At 49.7% G+C, this 15,551-nt stretch overlaps 1 protein-coding gene across 1 annotated transcript in view; it reads right to left on the reverse strand.

Moving 5' to 3' along the window:
* The window catches only part of SLC7A14 (solute carrier family 7 member 14), a 34,499-nt gene that overhangs the window by 10,282 nt on the left and 8,666 nt on the right, over positions 1-15,551 (reverse strand). Inside the window, exons 2-4 of the mRNA XM_063338740.1 lie at positions 9,621-10,024; positions 2,795-3,031; positions 1,786-2,003 (exon numbers count right to left, since the gene is read on the reverse strand). Of these exons, the coding sequence (XP_063194810.1) occupies positions 1,786-2,003; positions 2,795-3,031; positions 9,621-9,924 (759 nt within the window). The 5' untranslated portion in view covers positions 9,925-10,024. The remainder of the gene's footprint in view (positions 1-1,785; positions 2,004-2,794; positions 3,032-9,620; positions 10,025-15,551) is intronic.

Consider the following 15,551-nt stretch of genomic DNA (forward strand, 5'->3'; position numbering starts at 1 on the left):
GGTGAGTGGGGCAGATCGGGGCGGGGGGGGGCACACGTCGAGTTGGGTGTTCCCATCTGGGCACTGACCCTGGGAACCCCCATAACCCGGAGGTCTGGTCTAGGGAAAAGATTTCAACGTGTGGCCCGAGGCACTGAGAGCGTCTGCAGCTCACTCATGGTGCACCACAAACCTGATCCTGGCGGCGACAGCGGAGACAATTAACCAATTTCAGGCTTGCTCTCACAATACCCCACCTTAAATCCGTTTGTATTAGTAGGGATTTGTAGCATGTTTACACGTTCCATCTGAGCAAGGTGTCTCACGCGGCAGCAAGATCCGCTAGCGGAGGAAGCCGAAGAGAGCAGCAACAGCCAGATGTGCGCCGCCTTCCAAACAACCTCTGTTTTGCTTGGAAGCTGCAGACGGGTTAGGAGCGCACGTTGGACCACTTGGATGAGGAGTTGTTTGTACTGTTTAGTTATTTTTTAATGTGATTTTTAAAAAAATATACAATATTAGGAAGGACATTTATAGGATTGAGACGCTGAAGCAGGCTAAAGACTGTGTGGCTGTGAGTGAGCTAATTTGCAGTTGTAAAGCCCTCACCTACCCACGTGCCCATCACATCTCTGTCATCTCAGCTGCCTAGTGATGGAGCAGACAGTAAAATTCACCTATTTCAGGGAAACTATATATAATTATCTTTTTAAAGTATCCCCTCTGCTCTCGGGGAGCTCATGCTTGTGCTGTGGTGGATTTACTTTTACAAACTCTTTGGGAGACAACCATCTAGCTGAAAATGATGGGAAGACCCTATTGATTTTGGTGTGCTTCCGATATGTACCTTTTAAAAACCTGTGTTTTCGCCAGGAGGTATTTGGGAGGGGTGAGTTAGAGCAAAACAGCTATTTTCTATTTTCTCTTTCTCATTCCTATCGTACGGCGTAAAAAGCCAAGCACAATCCAAAGGTAACTATGACCTCTGCTCTCAAAAGGGCCTCAGTGCTCTTCTCCTCACTGTTGTTCTCTGGCAGAGAGGTATTATTTACTGCAGGGAGGTGCAGGGACTGTATGGCAGCTTGGGAACCTTTCAATAATCAAGATTCTTAGTTTACTTTACTTCATTGCTTATTTTTCTGCACAAAACTCCGATGGAGTCGAGCAGTGTAAATCTGAGAAATTATCTTGGGTTTAGGCCAGCTGAGATATTTTCAGTCTCTGTTCATCCTTGGATAAAAACCAGTGCAAGCAAGATAAAAAAGCCAAATATGTCCAAATTCTCAGTAAGCTTTGAGGGAACGTCCATAAAATAAGCACTGGCAGGTGGCATTATGAAGTGCTCAAAACAAATGCTTGAGAACATTGTTGTTGAAAACCAGCCAGCGCAAGTATCTCCCCCTCCGCAGAGCTGAGCCGTCTCTTCCTGACCGCCCTGACTTCAGTGGCCACTGAATTTTGCTCCACCGCCTGGCAACTAGTGGCATCTTCCTGGGGTAATACTTTCACATGGAGTTTGGCTCTCCAGGAGGACGTGTTGGAAATGTTCTGGGTTTATTCTAAGAGGCGGCGGGAGATATGGACAAAGTATTGCCGTACCCTTTGGGTTTGCTGGAGCGAGGAGGTCTGGATCCAAGCCTGCAGTGCTGGAAGTTGGAGGTCCCTGGCCAAAGGCAGGTTTAGCAGGGTCGAGATTTGGGGAGTGCAGTGGAAGTAGGGTGCGTATACCATGGGCAAAGCTGAGTGGGTGGCAGGTGGGTGGCACCGCTTAGGTGCTGCGTGTCCCTCCATGCGCCCAGGACTTACCCCCGGCCATCCAAATGGCAGGAATTGGCCTTCAGACCAGTTGTCACCTTTGACATAGAAGAGACCAGCAATCATGATGAAGATCCAGACTGCCAGGTTAATGACATTGAGCACGTTGTTCAGCCCCACCGAGTTCTTCACCCCCATGGCCACGATGATGGTGACAATGACAGCAATGACCAGAGCAAGAAGGTCAGGGTACGACTCCTCTCCTTTCCCTAGGCAAGAGAAAAGAGGAGTGTAACTCTCCATCCATAGCTGCAGACAGCATTTCCAGAAACTCTGTGGGGGCTTTTTAAAACACTTTTCAGATCCCGAGGCTTTGCAGAATTCCTTGGTCACATTGCAAAGATGGTCACACCAGATGCCCCTGCCTCTGCTAGCTAAAGTTGTTTTATTAAGGTGATGAATCTTGACGCCTCAAGACACTTTCAGGAATTTTGGGAGGGGAGCAAACAAACGATCAGGTCCCAGTTTGCATAACATCTGCCAAGATTAAAAATCAATCAAACATTAAGTTTTCATGACACAGGTACAGGACAGCTAGCTGTTTTACTTACTGGTAGGAACCACGGACTGTTGCTGGAAGTGCTGGTCATACAGGACCGCCACAGCCCTGAGTTTCGACATGGCAGCACTGCAGACACCAGCTTGGACTCTCTAACGAGGTTCTGCATGTGCTTTAACGGGACCGAGCAGAGTGCTTGCATTGGGTGAGGTGCTCGTGTGCTGTCACTAGCCTCTGACATTCATCTAATTTTTCTGGGTTCAGAATAATTCATCTAATTATTCTGCTAAATGCCAACTTATCCCAAAGGGGCTCAAAGTATCGTGTATCCCATCACCCCATATCCCGCCTGTGAACCAGGCTGCAAAGGCAAAGTACCAGAGGCCAGACGGATGGTGAATAATGAATGAAGACTAATATCCATGTCTGACTTCTGAAGGAGCTTCCAATTACTTTTCAGGCCCTAATTAATGCAGGTAGCTACGCGTGGCGTTGACGCACCTAGTCCGTTCAATGTCCCGACGCTGTTGATCATCCAGTGGCTGATGGTGTGGTTGGCCAGAGAGTCGAACATGCTGCTGAGGGCGCTGGCGCCCGCGGCTGTGCCGATCAGGTACTCCAGGATGAGGTTCCAGCCGATGAAGAACGCCACGAACTCCCCCACCGTCACATAGCTGTAGGTGTAGGCAGAGCCCGTGGTCTTGGGGACCCGCACGCCAAACTCAGCGTAGCAAACGCCTGTTTCGAAAAATACGAAGTAACGTAAGGAAAGTGTGCTTGGAAAAGGAAAAAGTAAAACCGCCTTGGTCCCACCTGCCTGGAGGTGCCAGGAGGTGCCCAGGGCTGTAACCAGCATCAGGAGGAGCCCAGGGACATCACAGGGGCCCATGGTGACCCTTCTTCCCCCGTCACTTGGCTTAAGAAGCAGCCCATTTTCCTGTTAAAATCAAGCCGTGAGGGATTTTTTTTGAGGATACACAGTTCAAACTAGCCAAATGGTTTTAGAAGAACCTTCTCACAGGTGCGTGCCCCTGATGTAGGACTTTCTGGCATGGCCAACAGACACAAAACCAAAGCTGGGGGTGAATTCATGCACAAGGAGCAGAACTGGGCGGCGCTGGTGGTGCGGTCCTTGGAGCCCGGTTTCTCTGCGGTAGCTTTGATAGTGATAGATACCTCTTCTTCCCCATCCCACAAGTGACACTATAATAGGATTTTTGCCATTTATCCTGGGATTTTATCAAATGTTTTATTTGCGGTATCAATATTCTGACAAACTCCCAAGACTTTTGGCTGCAGAAACCCTGGGGTTTGCCAGGGAAACGTGGTTATGGTGAGACCTGCTGGAAGATGGCGTTCGGGTTTCTCCGGAGCACTGTGGGGCACTGTGGATCAGGGATGGTTATAGCCATTGCCTGGGATCCTGGCCCAGGGCTGGCCAGCCTCATCCTACAGTAAGAAGCCACAGGAGGGCTCACACAAGGCTATACCTCTCCCTGCCCCGAAGGTGTGATCTCCAAACGCTTATCTTGGGTTATTGCTAAGCAGACCCAGGCACGAGCACTGTCCCGACCATCCCTGCTCTCATTCCTACCCATGCTAGAGGAGTTTGAACCCACCTTGCCTAGAGAACGCAAGTTATTTTACCACTTAAAAATGTTACATATAAGTCTCGTTCTGAAGAATTAATTGCAAAACTAACTTTGTAGAAGAAGAGAAGAAAAGCAAAAAGAAGTATTTAACTGGAACTGTTTGGAAGGAGATTTCAGAGGACTTTAATACTTTCCAAACTCCTTGTGTACATACTATGTCAGGACACTTTTCAATAAAAACCTGACCCTGACACATTGCTGTCTTAAAACAATCATTATCTTCTATTTAAAAGGAATGGACGGACTTAGTCATAAATTCCCCAAATATCAGTCAGAACAAGCGCTGGGAGGGCACGCTGCATCCTGCTTCTGTAACGCCGGTTAAACCCCTGCCCCGAAGACCCCAGTTCAGCTTGTACGGGTGAACGGGTTAGGGCTGTTATTAGCCTTGTGTAAACACGTAGTAAGTATTGAGTTCTTTATCAACTACATCTCTCTATTTAGAAGATAACAATTGCTTCGAAATTGCAATCAGTTCAGTACAGAGAGAGGAATGAATAAATTATAAAAATGTTATGAGGTCGCTGCTCTTGCCGTAAATGCAGTTTTTACACCGTACGGAGGCAGAATTATTGAATCCCTAAGCTGGATTTGGTGGTGCTTCTTTTGTTGGTATTGGAGGGTTTTGATATTCCACTCCCTGTTCAGCTCGCAGGCATGGTGCTGGCAGTCTTTTGCAATGGGACTCGTCCAAACTTGCTTTCTGTAAAACAGGCCCAACCGCAGGAGCAGCGAGACATCCCCCTCATCCGGCCCTACAGACAGTCATTATTCAAAGCTGATGAAAAATGCATGCACTCGGCAAACGTAAGACATTCGCAGATAACTAGAGGCCTGAATGATTTATGAAACAGGTGCTCTGAGGGGGACAAGTATCTAGTTTCTCTCTTTGATGGCCTTAAAAATCATATAATCTTTCTTGGAGGCAGCTCCGCTTTTAGCCAATGACAAGATAAGGCTTAAAGGGGATTGTTATTGATACAGAATGATAACGGCAAAGCAAAGACATCAGTATGTATAAAATGTTTGAGTTTTCAATTACTCTACTAGGATCCCAAGACAGAAGAGTAGTCTTTCGCTCTGCGTCGCATACAGAAACACCTTGTGGGTATCTGCATTAGGTATCGGCATATATTAAGAAAATAAACTATTTTTTATCGTAGCATGCCGTATCCAGCCCAGGGGACGCAAGATGCAAGATCTGCCGTCCATCCCTGATTGCCACTGGCCGTATTGGACGGCATTAATCAAACCACTCTGCTTTGGGGTGCTGCAGGTCCTCCCTCAGAAACGGGGTTCACAGCACTTCCCCCTCTGCTTAATAAGGAAGGTGGCACCATAGTTTATTAGGGTGCAGATGTTATCTGGGTGCAGATAACATTTTAGTTTATTAGGGTGCAGCTTTTATCTCACTAATCTCTGCATGATTATTATGATTATATTACTATCGTTGCAATACAACTGCATAATAAAACTGTTACTCAGTTTCTCCTTGGCAGCTCCGGCTATTCCGCGGTGCCCGGAGAGACGCAGCTCTCCTGGCGTCCCTGCTCCGGCAGCGCAGGCGGAGGCTGGGCACGCTCTACCCACCAGGACTCTTTGAATTTGGGGACAGATTTCTGTTTTTCCCCCCAACCAAGAGTGATTGCAAGCTTCTGCAGAAAACAAGCCAACAGAGTGGTTGTTTGGAAGAGCAGCCTTTTTTACGGAAGACCATGTCTTTTCCTTGAGTATCAGCTACACAGTGTAATTGGCATGACAGTCATTATGCTGGTGTAATTATACAGTTATTGACATTATTCAGAAGGACAGAAACACAGCTGAGCTGTTTGATCCATGACATTGTCCCTTCCAAGAGCCCATCTACAACCCCCCATTTTTCAGATTTAATTGACCTCTCCGTTCCCTGGTTTATCTTGTCTGGGGAAAGGAGGCGAGGCAGCTGCAGCTTTCCATGCAGCGCATGTATCTATCTATCTCAGACGTTTTTGTGTTAGCAGTGGCTTGGGCACGAGGACACACAGGCACCATGAGACATCCCATGGGGCACTGGCACGATGGGAGTGATGTTTCAGGTGAAACAAGCCTTCGGGGAGGGGCCTTTCAGCAACGCTGGAGGTAACACCAATTAATTCATGCTACCACGCAAGAAATCCAGAGGGACCATCCTCCGTTAAACAAGAGCAGCCAATTTATTGAAGCAGGTATATGGCAAAGTCCTATTTTCAGCAGGCCACTGAGCCCATCCATTGTGTTTCATGATCATTGCATGCAGATCTATAAAAGGCAGCTCCATAAAGAAAGTTTCCTCAGAAAAAAGACTCCTGTTTCTCTACCGCCTCCCAAGCAGCCCATGATCAGCTGCAGCTGGAGCCCCTCATCCCAGTCCTTGTCCTGCAGCCAGGCAGCACCTGAAGCACATGCTCATCTCCCCCCTGCTCCATCGTGTGCCCTGGCTGTCGCTGAGCCTGCTCCCACACGGGTACCAGGTAAGAACACGACGGTGTTCTCCAGAACTGTGTGGCTTGTTGTTTGAAACCCCCATTGAAGGTTGCTGGGGTTGCAGAGCGGTTCCTGTGGGAGAGAGAGTCTCTTCTCTTCTTGAACAGCCTGGCACCAAAGCCTGTGGGGTTGCGTGGCAGAGAAAATTCTCCCACACCAGTAACCGCCATGGGGAAGGACCTGAGCCTTCCTGAGCTCGCAGTAAGGAGTTTGCAAAATGTGATCAACAAGGTTGTATTACTTCAGGGTAGGAGACCACTAAAGGGACGAGCAAGAGCTGGTGGAAGAGGCTGTGGTGAGGGTAACGGGGTTGGGTAAGATGCAAACTGCTGATTTTCACCGAGAAGGGTTTTTGGTTAGAGTTGGGGTGAGAGTGGGGAGTCCCGGCGGCTGCAGCTGACGGAGGGATCCCGCGGTGTCCCCTGCGCTGGAGGCTTTGTGGAGGAAATTTGGGCAAACATTTCCGTTTGAGAGCCAAATAAAAGGCTTTCTATTGAGGGAATGAAAGAGGTTGATTTAATTTACCGGTTTCACCAATGAAGCTCCGTCTGTAAGTACCCTGACAGGGCACATGTTGCTTAAACCTAAGGGAAGGCACAACTGGAATTTGTTGAGTAGATGAAATCATGAAATTGGAGAAATCCCTATCTGAAACTGGGCTAAACAGCACAGAGGGATTTAGGGATTTCCCACAGGTGGGACCTGACCGCCAGGGCTTGCCCAGGGAAGCCGAATGGCTTTCTGGAAGGGGATTTTTTTAGCCAAAACCCTCCTGGGCTCACGTTGCAGGCAGTGGGATCTGACTCTGTGATCTTCAAGGGAAAGCGGGTGACCTAGTGGCCACATCTGGCCTCAAAACTGCGAGAAACTCCTTAAAATCTGTCCGTGCACACTTGCCTGATCTCAGTTACTGGCAGACCAGGAGTGACCATGATGCAAGAGCTGAAATCACCTCCCCTGAGAGCCCGATAGCCCGTTTGGCTCCTGAACCCTGGCTTGGTTCTACTTGCCAAAAACGTTGTTTCTGTTATAAACAAGAGCAGCGTCAACGGCGAAGTGAGGAAGCGGCCAAGGAAACTATCAAAACACTGCATCCTTCACAAAACACTTTCCCAGGGCTACAAAAGCAAGCGGAGATGAAAGCTGGTGGGGAAGCGGTGCAGGATCCCGTGGGCGAAGACGGGAGGAGCTCCCCGCTGCGGGGCAGGGCTCGCGTCTGGGGTGAAAAAGCCCCTTTTGGAGGACAGCGTGTTTTTGTTAGATGAGACCCACCCAAGCTCTGTTCGCTCTTGGTTTGCATCACGGCCAGTAAAACCCTTGCAGAGGAGAGAAAGCGGGCAGTGGGAAAGGATTGTGTCCCTCTACTCTGCTCTGGTGAGACCCCACCTGGAGCCCTGTGTCCAGCTCTGGAGTCCTCAACATAAGAAGGACATGGACCTGTTGGAACGGGTCCAGCGGAAGGCCACAAAGATGATCAGAGGGCTGGAGCCCCTCTGCTGTGAGGACAGGCTGAGAGAGTTGGGGGTGTTCAGCCTGGAGAAGAGAAGGCTCCGGGGAGACCTTAGAGCCCCTTCCACTCCCTAAAGGGGCTCCAGGAGAGATGGGGAGGGACTCTGGATCAGGGAGTGTAATGACAGGACACAGGGTAATGGCCTCACACTGAAAGAGGGGAGATTTAGATGAGATATCAGGAAGAAATTCTTGGCTGTGGGGGTGGTGAGCCCCTGGCCCAGGTTGCCCAGAGAAGCTGTGGCTGCCCCATCCCTGGAGGGGTTCAAGGCCAGGCTGGACGGGGCTTGGAGCCACCTGGGCTGGTGGGAGGTGTCCCTGCCCAGGGCAGGGGGTGGAACTAGATGGTCTTCAAGGTCCCTTCTAACCCGAACCATTGTGTGATTCTGTGATAAAGACACTGATGCTGTCTACTGCCTCGGTTAAAAAAAATGGGCATTTTTGTTCATTTGTTGTGCTGGGATCTCAAATAAGCATCGGATCTCAGAACAGCCCTTGTTCTGTGCTAAACGTGACTGAGCTGCCTTGTCACTGGGGTTCAACTGGGGAGCGGGGAGGCAGGACTGTCAGTGTGGTGGTCCCCAGCCAGCATCGCTGGGCTCTTTCCCTGGCATGGCTTTGGGGAGAGCGTGACGCCCATCCCCGTGCTGTGCCAGGGCTGTGCCTTGGGGCTGCAGGTGTGTAGGGCGTTCAAAGTGACACGAACTTTGGTGGCATCTCCATGGAGCAGCACTGCAACCTCCAGGGAAAGTGCATGATGTGCTTCTACCTCCCCCTACAAAAATCCAGAGACTTGAAAAGCTGAGCCAGGTCATTTTGCTGTGTTTGCTCTTCCTGTCTTCTATCAAAGCCCTTTGCCATTTACTCAAGTTTCCTTATCCAACCCGCGGATAAAAGCTGGATACCAGACTGACACAGCATGCAAAGTCCTCTGAGCAGGGAGAGCAGGAACATCACATCATCGTGTTAGCACTGATCTGGAAAGGACAAATGCCAGCAGTACTGGCTTCATGTGGAAACCGCAGCTTGAGCCATATGCTCAGCTGGGTTCCTACGGAGGAGATGGAATTCACCGACTTTTCACTAAAATACATAATTCCCCTCTCTCCGCACATTTGTTTGTTGGCTTTTTTTGTTTGGAAATTCAAAGAGTGATCCGGCCAATAAAATCAACTCTGACACTAATTGAGGAATTGTTTAACTCTTAGCAACGTCCACAGCAAACACACATGGCCCTGGTGCTACCCAGGCCACCGATATCCTTCCTATTGAAACAAAGGGTCCCACAAGCCACATGGAGCTCTTGCTCCAATCTGTGGCTCGGCCGCACTCTCTGCCTGGGCCACACACTGCAAAACTCTCGCTGGTGTTTTAAAATGTAGCGGTCACAGGCTCCATCCTTGAAGAAGCCCTCAGCGGCTCATCAGGGGTACTTACGCTTGGGCTGCTGGCTCCCAGTACAGGGTTTGGTCTGATACTTGGGCAATGAGAGACCGTGCACCCCATGAGCTGGGTAAGCCCAGGGTGAAATGGTATTTTAGGCTATGGGGAAGTTATTGCCCCCTCGTAGCTTGTGCTGCTGAGCGTGGGTCCTGCCAGGTGGCCACCCATGAACGGAGCCAGAGGACGGTGTGTTCCTCAAAAAACCCACCCGCACGACTCACCTGATAAGATAGAGGCGACAGCAGCGATGATGAAGGAAACGATGACCCCGGGTCCCGCCATCTCCTTGGCCACCAGGCCGGACACCACGTACATGCCGGTGCCCACGCAGCTCCCGACGCCGAGGGAGATGAGGTCGAGGGTGGTGAGGACCTTGGCCAGCCTGGCGCCCTGGGCGGTGGCGGTCCCCGTGCCCTCCAGCATCGACTCCACGGGCTTGGTGCGCAGGACGCGAGTGCGCAGGGCATAGCCCGCTGCCCCCCATGGCACCCGCCGTGGGTCCAGGCGTGAGAAGAAGCCGCTCATGGCTGGTGCTGGGCTCCCCGGAGGTGAGTCACGGATGGTTTCAGCTCAGGGCTGTGGCCGCATCCCCACACCCCAGCTCCCTTCTGCGCTGGCGGCCCGGCTGCAAGGGAGAGGAACAGTGCTTGTAACATGGTTTTTAACTGAAATAGCAAAGAAAGAGGGATGTGCTCGGTGTGGCAGAATTGAAAGGAGCCCCCGAGCCAGTTTCTGGCTGGGCTCTAGTGCTGGGAGAGCCCTGGGGGCCAAGGAGAGCTTTGCTTTCACCAATGCTGCTGCTCAATAGAAATCTCCTTTCTCCATCCCAATTGTTTGTACAACAGAGATGCTCTGCCCCGCTTTGTGTTTGTCTGCATTATTTTAATACGGCCCCATAAGCAGCAGGAACCTGATACCCTTTGAGTGCCCACCACGTGGCTTAATTGCTACCAAAAGCGATGATGGCTAGGTATCTGCAAGGTGATGGTGGCCACCATGGTGTCCTGGTGGGGGCCAAGCCCAGCCCCAAGCTTGGCGGCACCACAGGGATGCTCCTGCTGGTACCACCCACCATTGCCGTGCCCAGCCACATGGGACCTTCTGCAGGACATCGCTGTGCTCCACCTGCGCTGCAGAAGAACATCTGGGACCATAGCTTTGCTCCTGTATCCAGCGTGTGGAGACTGCTGTCTGCCTGTGCAGGGCTGCGTGTGGCTCCGGGGCACAAACACCACGAATTAGCCAATACAGGGACAGGTGATTTTTTTGGTGCTATAGAAGTTGACCCTTAGAGCTCTCTGGCTACCCCAGTTGTTTTTCCTTTCTGCGTGCTACCATCATCCTGGTGAACCCTAAAGGAGAAAGTTTTAAAGGATGCTGCTTGTTCAGGTCCCAATGAACCCTGTCGTTAAAAAAAGCCCTTGGTGTGGTTTCTCCCTTCAATTTATCACATTGTTTTTGTAGTTATTTATATACCCTTTTAGGAATTTGTTTATTTTTTTTAAATTAAGAGGTAGTGTTTTTCTCGAGTAACTGCAACGAGCTTTGGGGTCCAACTTCTGAGTAGTTAAGCCAAGCTGAAAGAGGAGCTCGGCAGATTTAAGACTGTCTTAAAATTGTCTTACGATTCCAAATCATGAGGTTGTCTTAAAAATCATGAAATTATCTTGGTTTGTTCTTTCTCTGTGCTTTTTCATCTTGGGTCATATTTTTAAGAACTATCCAGCAACTGCCATTTCCCCCGGTCCTTTTCCGCTTGTTTTTAGCGAACTGCGTAGTTCTCAGGCGAGCTCCTAATACCAGCAGCAATGGCTTCCTACTGACATGTGATGACTACTTGACTTTGAGCAAAATAACAAGAATTGATGATCTCTGCATGGTAATATAAGGGAACAGGAAAAATAGTTTATTAAATATGAATTTTAGCCTGGCAGCTTCTTTCCTGTTAATACAGAAATCTCTCTCTTTTTTTTTTTAATTGCCTTGAAGACAAAACAATTATTTTTCCATCTTTACATCCAAAACAAATTACATTGTGTCTACCAGGCAGCCTTGTGTTGCCGGAGTTTATTAAATAAAACACAGGATTCATTTCATGTTTTGGTTGATCACAGTTCAAATTGTGCTAATTTTTTACCTCGAGCGACCACAAGCTGAAAGGCTGGATGTTCTAGCTAAGAAGAATAATAAGGCAAAATTGTTACCGCTCTTGAGCAAATACGCATCTTTGGGTTTGGCTTTTGGGCTGCTCAAGGAGTCAGCTGGTTTGCGGCGTGGGCCGGATCTTTCTGGTTTTACTTTCTGGTTTGGATGAAGGTTTGTGTTGGAAGGGGGCACCTGAGCCAGGGCTCAGCAGGTCTGTGCCGGCCGGGATGAAGCAGAGCAGCCCTCGGGGCAGCGTGTCCGTGTGCTGGCACCTCCAGGGTGGCTCTGCTTTGCCAGGGCTGTGTTTTAGCCACGGGGGAAACAACTCCTCTAAGCAAAGTGATCACCACCCAAAATTCATCCTCCTTTTATCCAAAGCACGGCACCTCTGAAGCATGGGCAGGCAAAGAGGTCATCTTGTACTTCCCCCAATCCCTTCCCATCCTTTATTTAATTATTTTCCTTGGACGTTATGGATGCCCCTAGTTGAGTTTGAAAGACTCAGGTTCCTATGCTTAGGTTTGGGCCAAATTGACTTAAGCTAGCCAAGAAGCCGGGCAGAAGTGTCTGTCTGGGTTTTTAACTGTTACAACTTAGACGTTCTGATCTCTGCACAGTTTTCTTACGTATTTTGTACTGCAAGAAAATATCTTTCCCAAGCGAACCTGTCCTTGGTTTACTCATGCGAAAAACCTGTCGCAAGGTGAAAATAATAGATACTGAAGAGTCAGCTCTTAACTCTTGTAAGGAAAAGCATAATCAGAATCAATAGGCGGAAGTTGAGGCTGGACAAATAAAAGTTGGGCGAGTAACTATGGGAAGAGATGGACACTGGGAAGAACTGATTTGTGTCTCTTGATGTCTTTATACCATTACCGGATGTTTTTGAGAAGTCTGCGCTTGTCACAGAGGAGTTGCTGGGCCACCAGACGAGGTGGGATGGAGTTGCTGAGGCTGCAGGATGGTCCTTGGTCCCATCACCAGCTTTGTGCTTTGGCATGGGAAGACCTGCCCTGTGTTCTAGAGGGGCTGGGACTGATGGGCTTTGAGGTCAGCAATTCTTCATCATCTTGTCTGTGGTGTCCATGGGAGGCCGACGAAGGGTTTGGGAAAGGTGGTGTATGCTCCAGTCTCACTGGAGGGATCCACATCCACACTGGAAAAATTAGTGCGTCCCTCAAACTGAAGGAAGTTGAACATGACTGATTTCAGTTCTCTCTTAAGGCATGTCAGGGTACAGAAATGACTTCCTCACCAGCATTGCAAACCACCTCGAGGGAAGACATGGCATCCTTGTCCAGGAATACTTTTAAACTGCTAAAATAATAAAAAACTTAGATATTTTAAATGGTTTAAAGGAGGAACTGGCTGGTGGATCTGTGATGTGCCCAGATTTAGGTTGCTGAGCTGTTCCGGCTGCCTGAGGCTCGGCTGGGGCCAGGTCCTCCTGCGTGGCTGCCCATTGCCATGGGGCTGCCCAGCACAGCCCTGGCATTCACATAACCCCTCCTGAGGCACCAAGGGGAAAAAACCTCCAAAACATCTGAAACGAAATGACTCTATAATTGCCGCTATATTCAATTAAAGCAATCACTCGAAACTATTCCAGATGTTTAAGCGGGATCAGCATATTGCTGCTCTGTAGCTTGGAAAACATCTTTTCACTCCACTTAAAGCCATAAAAAAAAAGAATACCTCATGGATGGCAATGATTTGCATGGGGGAGAGATGGTTCGTTTCTGCTCTGCTCCACTAACCTTGGCTAGCTAGAAGCACGCAGCCAGAGGGAAGGAGAGTTTTTACTTGTGGTTTTTACCTGCTCTCTTCATTATAAACCCATGAAACCCAAGGGAGCTGTGGTTCGGAGGGGGCGAGCCCGGCTCGGGAAGCTGCAGCCGGGTTTCGGAGCTGCGCAGCTCTCCATCATCCGGCAGCCTGGGTCGGTTTTCCCCGACTGCCGCTTGCTGCTGCCACCGCACGCTTGTTAGCAACCGCTGTTTGTACCGAAACACTCTCCTTCATTAGGGTAAATTAACTAAAACAGCAATCAAGTCGGAAGGAGAAGCCTAGGTATTTACAGGCGTAGACCTTCCGTAGTGTCTGGGTGGGTTGATTTGATTCCAAATCAAAGCTGCTTTCTGCCAGCTGCCCCGTGCCAGCGCAATGCCCCCCAGCATCGCCCATCCTCGTCACCCCCTGCGGCTCCAGCTAGGGGAGCTTCCCAAAGCCTCATCTGTGCTTTGGGATGGCTTATTTGATTTTTCTGTTAATGACTCCCCTCCGTCCAGGAGCCCACAGGAGTATGCTTAAGCAAAGACCTCTATTAAAAAATGCTGGCAATGCAGCAAGAGGCAGAACATCGATGGTGATAACTGAAAAAAGAGAGCTCCTGTCGGTGCATTGATGGAAACCAGGCAGGGGCGCTCATTAAAGAGGAAAAGGTTTGGCTTCCTCTGGTTTTCCTGGCTCACAGAGGTAATTATTATAGAGAAAAACTTGCTGATGCCCTGGTAGCAGCTGGGTGGGGATGGCCCTGGCACAGGGGACAGCAGCGCCCGGTTTGCTGTAGGGGTTTTTATGGGGAAAGCCCTTTCCTCCTTGCCCAGGGCCCCCAGATGTGCCCCAGAAACGTAGGGTCGAAGCAGGTTCTGATCAAACCGCGAGGCGGTGCCTGCTGCGGACCTCAGAAATAGTAATACAGATGTTGACAGCGCAGGAGCGGCAGCCCTCAGAGCCCCTGCCCGCTCTGCGGGGGGGCTGCGTGCGGAGCTGGGCTGCAGCATCCCCCATGGGCAAAGGGAGCCCCGAAGACTCAAGGGGATGCGAGATGCAGCTCAAGACGATGCAAGAGGCGGCTCCTGGCAGCAAACCCGCTGCAATCCCAGATGAAGGACAAGAGAAAGAGAAAGAAAGATGCTGGTCTGACTTCCCCGCTCGCTCCCCTCTTTTTCTTTTAATCACCAGCTCAGTAATGGCAAGGCAGACTTGTACGAAGAGACCCGAGCTACTGAATTTCATTACGGCCCCGACAGCAGGCAGAGAAATGACGTCAGCGGCGCGATGCGGCGCAGCGGGAGTCGGGCAGCGGCTCCGGCGGCCGCCGGACCAGAGGGTTGCCTTCTGCCGGGGCTGCTCGTCACGTCACATGTTTTCATTGCGAGCGGAATTTGATTCGGAATTTTTACGTGCTTGTTTTTACAGGGTTGATCCCCAGCCGGGCTGCCACCGCAAAAGCTGGCTCCGTCTCCATCATCAGCCCTCCTTAAAGGGATTTAGAGGCCAGGCATGGAGCCGACAGCGAGAGCTGGTCCCTGCCAGTCCCGGCGCTGCTCACGTGGGTCCAGCTTCAGCAATCTGGCCTTGGGCCTCCACTGTTAATTTTGGGCTCCTTTATTTTTAATCTTTCCATTTTTACCTCTGCTTGAGCCATGCAAGTGGAGCTGTGGTTAATTTAAACCGAAATTCTTGCTAAATTAAACTAGCGATGCATCTCAGGTTTAAGACCGATTTTTCTATGCTGCATCAACTCAAAAAATGGATTCAGGGATTTTTTTTCTCTGTCTTCACAGCAAAATGGAAGTGGAGGGCTTGAACAGCATTTTTCTGTATTACTTCCATCTGGGTTACTTTATGTGCTTTACCAATGGTTAGCACTGCTGTAATATGGCTAAACATCACTATCTTCTTTTGACAAATAAGCAAAATAAAAGAGGAAATACTTAATTTGACCAAAGACATAAGGCAAGAGTGCCATGCATCCAGAGCCAGCCCTCAGGAGTCCTTAAACTTTGTATTCTAGTCTCTCGTGCAAGAGTCAAAAGAGCATAGACATGTAATCCAGTAAAATAATTAGCACGTACAAAGAGATGACTCTTCTTGCCCTTCTCCAGCCTTCAGAGGGGTGATACAGTGCATTGGTTTAACTGCTGCCATCTCTGGGGAGAGACTGGACTGCCTGAATAAGGGGAGAAAAGGTGGAGAGAAGGATGGGAGAGGTGTTAAACCTC

The sequence above is a fragment of the Chroicocephalus ridibundus genome, chromosome 6 (genome assembly GCF_963924245.1).
Source record: "Chroicocephalus ridibundus chromosome 6, bChrRid1.1, whole genome shotgun sequence".
NCBI lineage: Eukaryota > Metazoa > Chordata > Aves > Charadriiformes > Laridae > Chroicocephalus > Chroicocephalus ridibundus.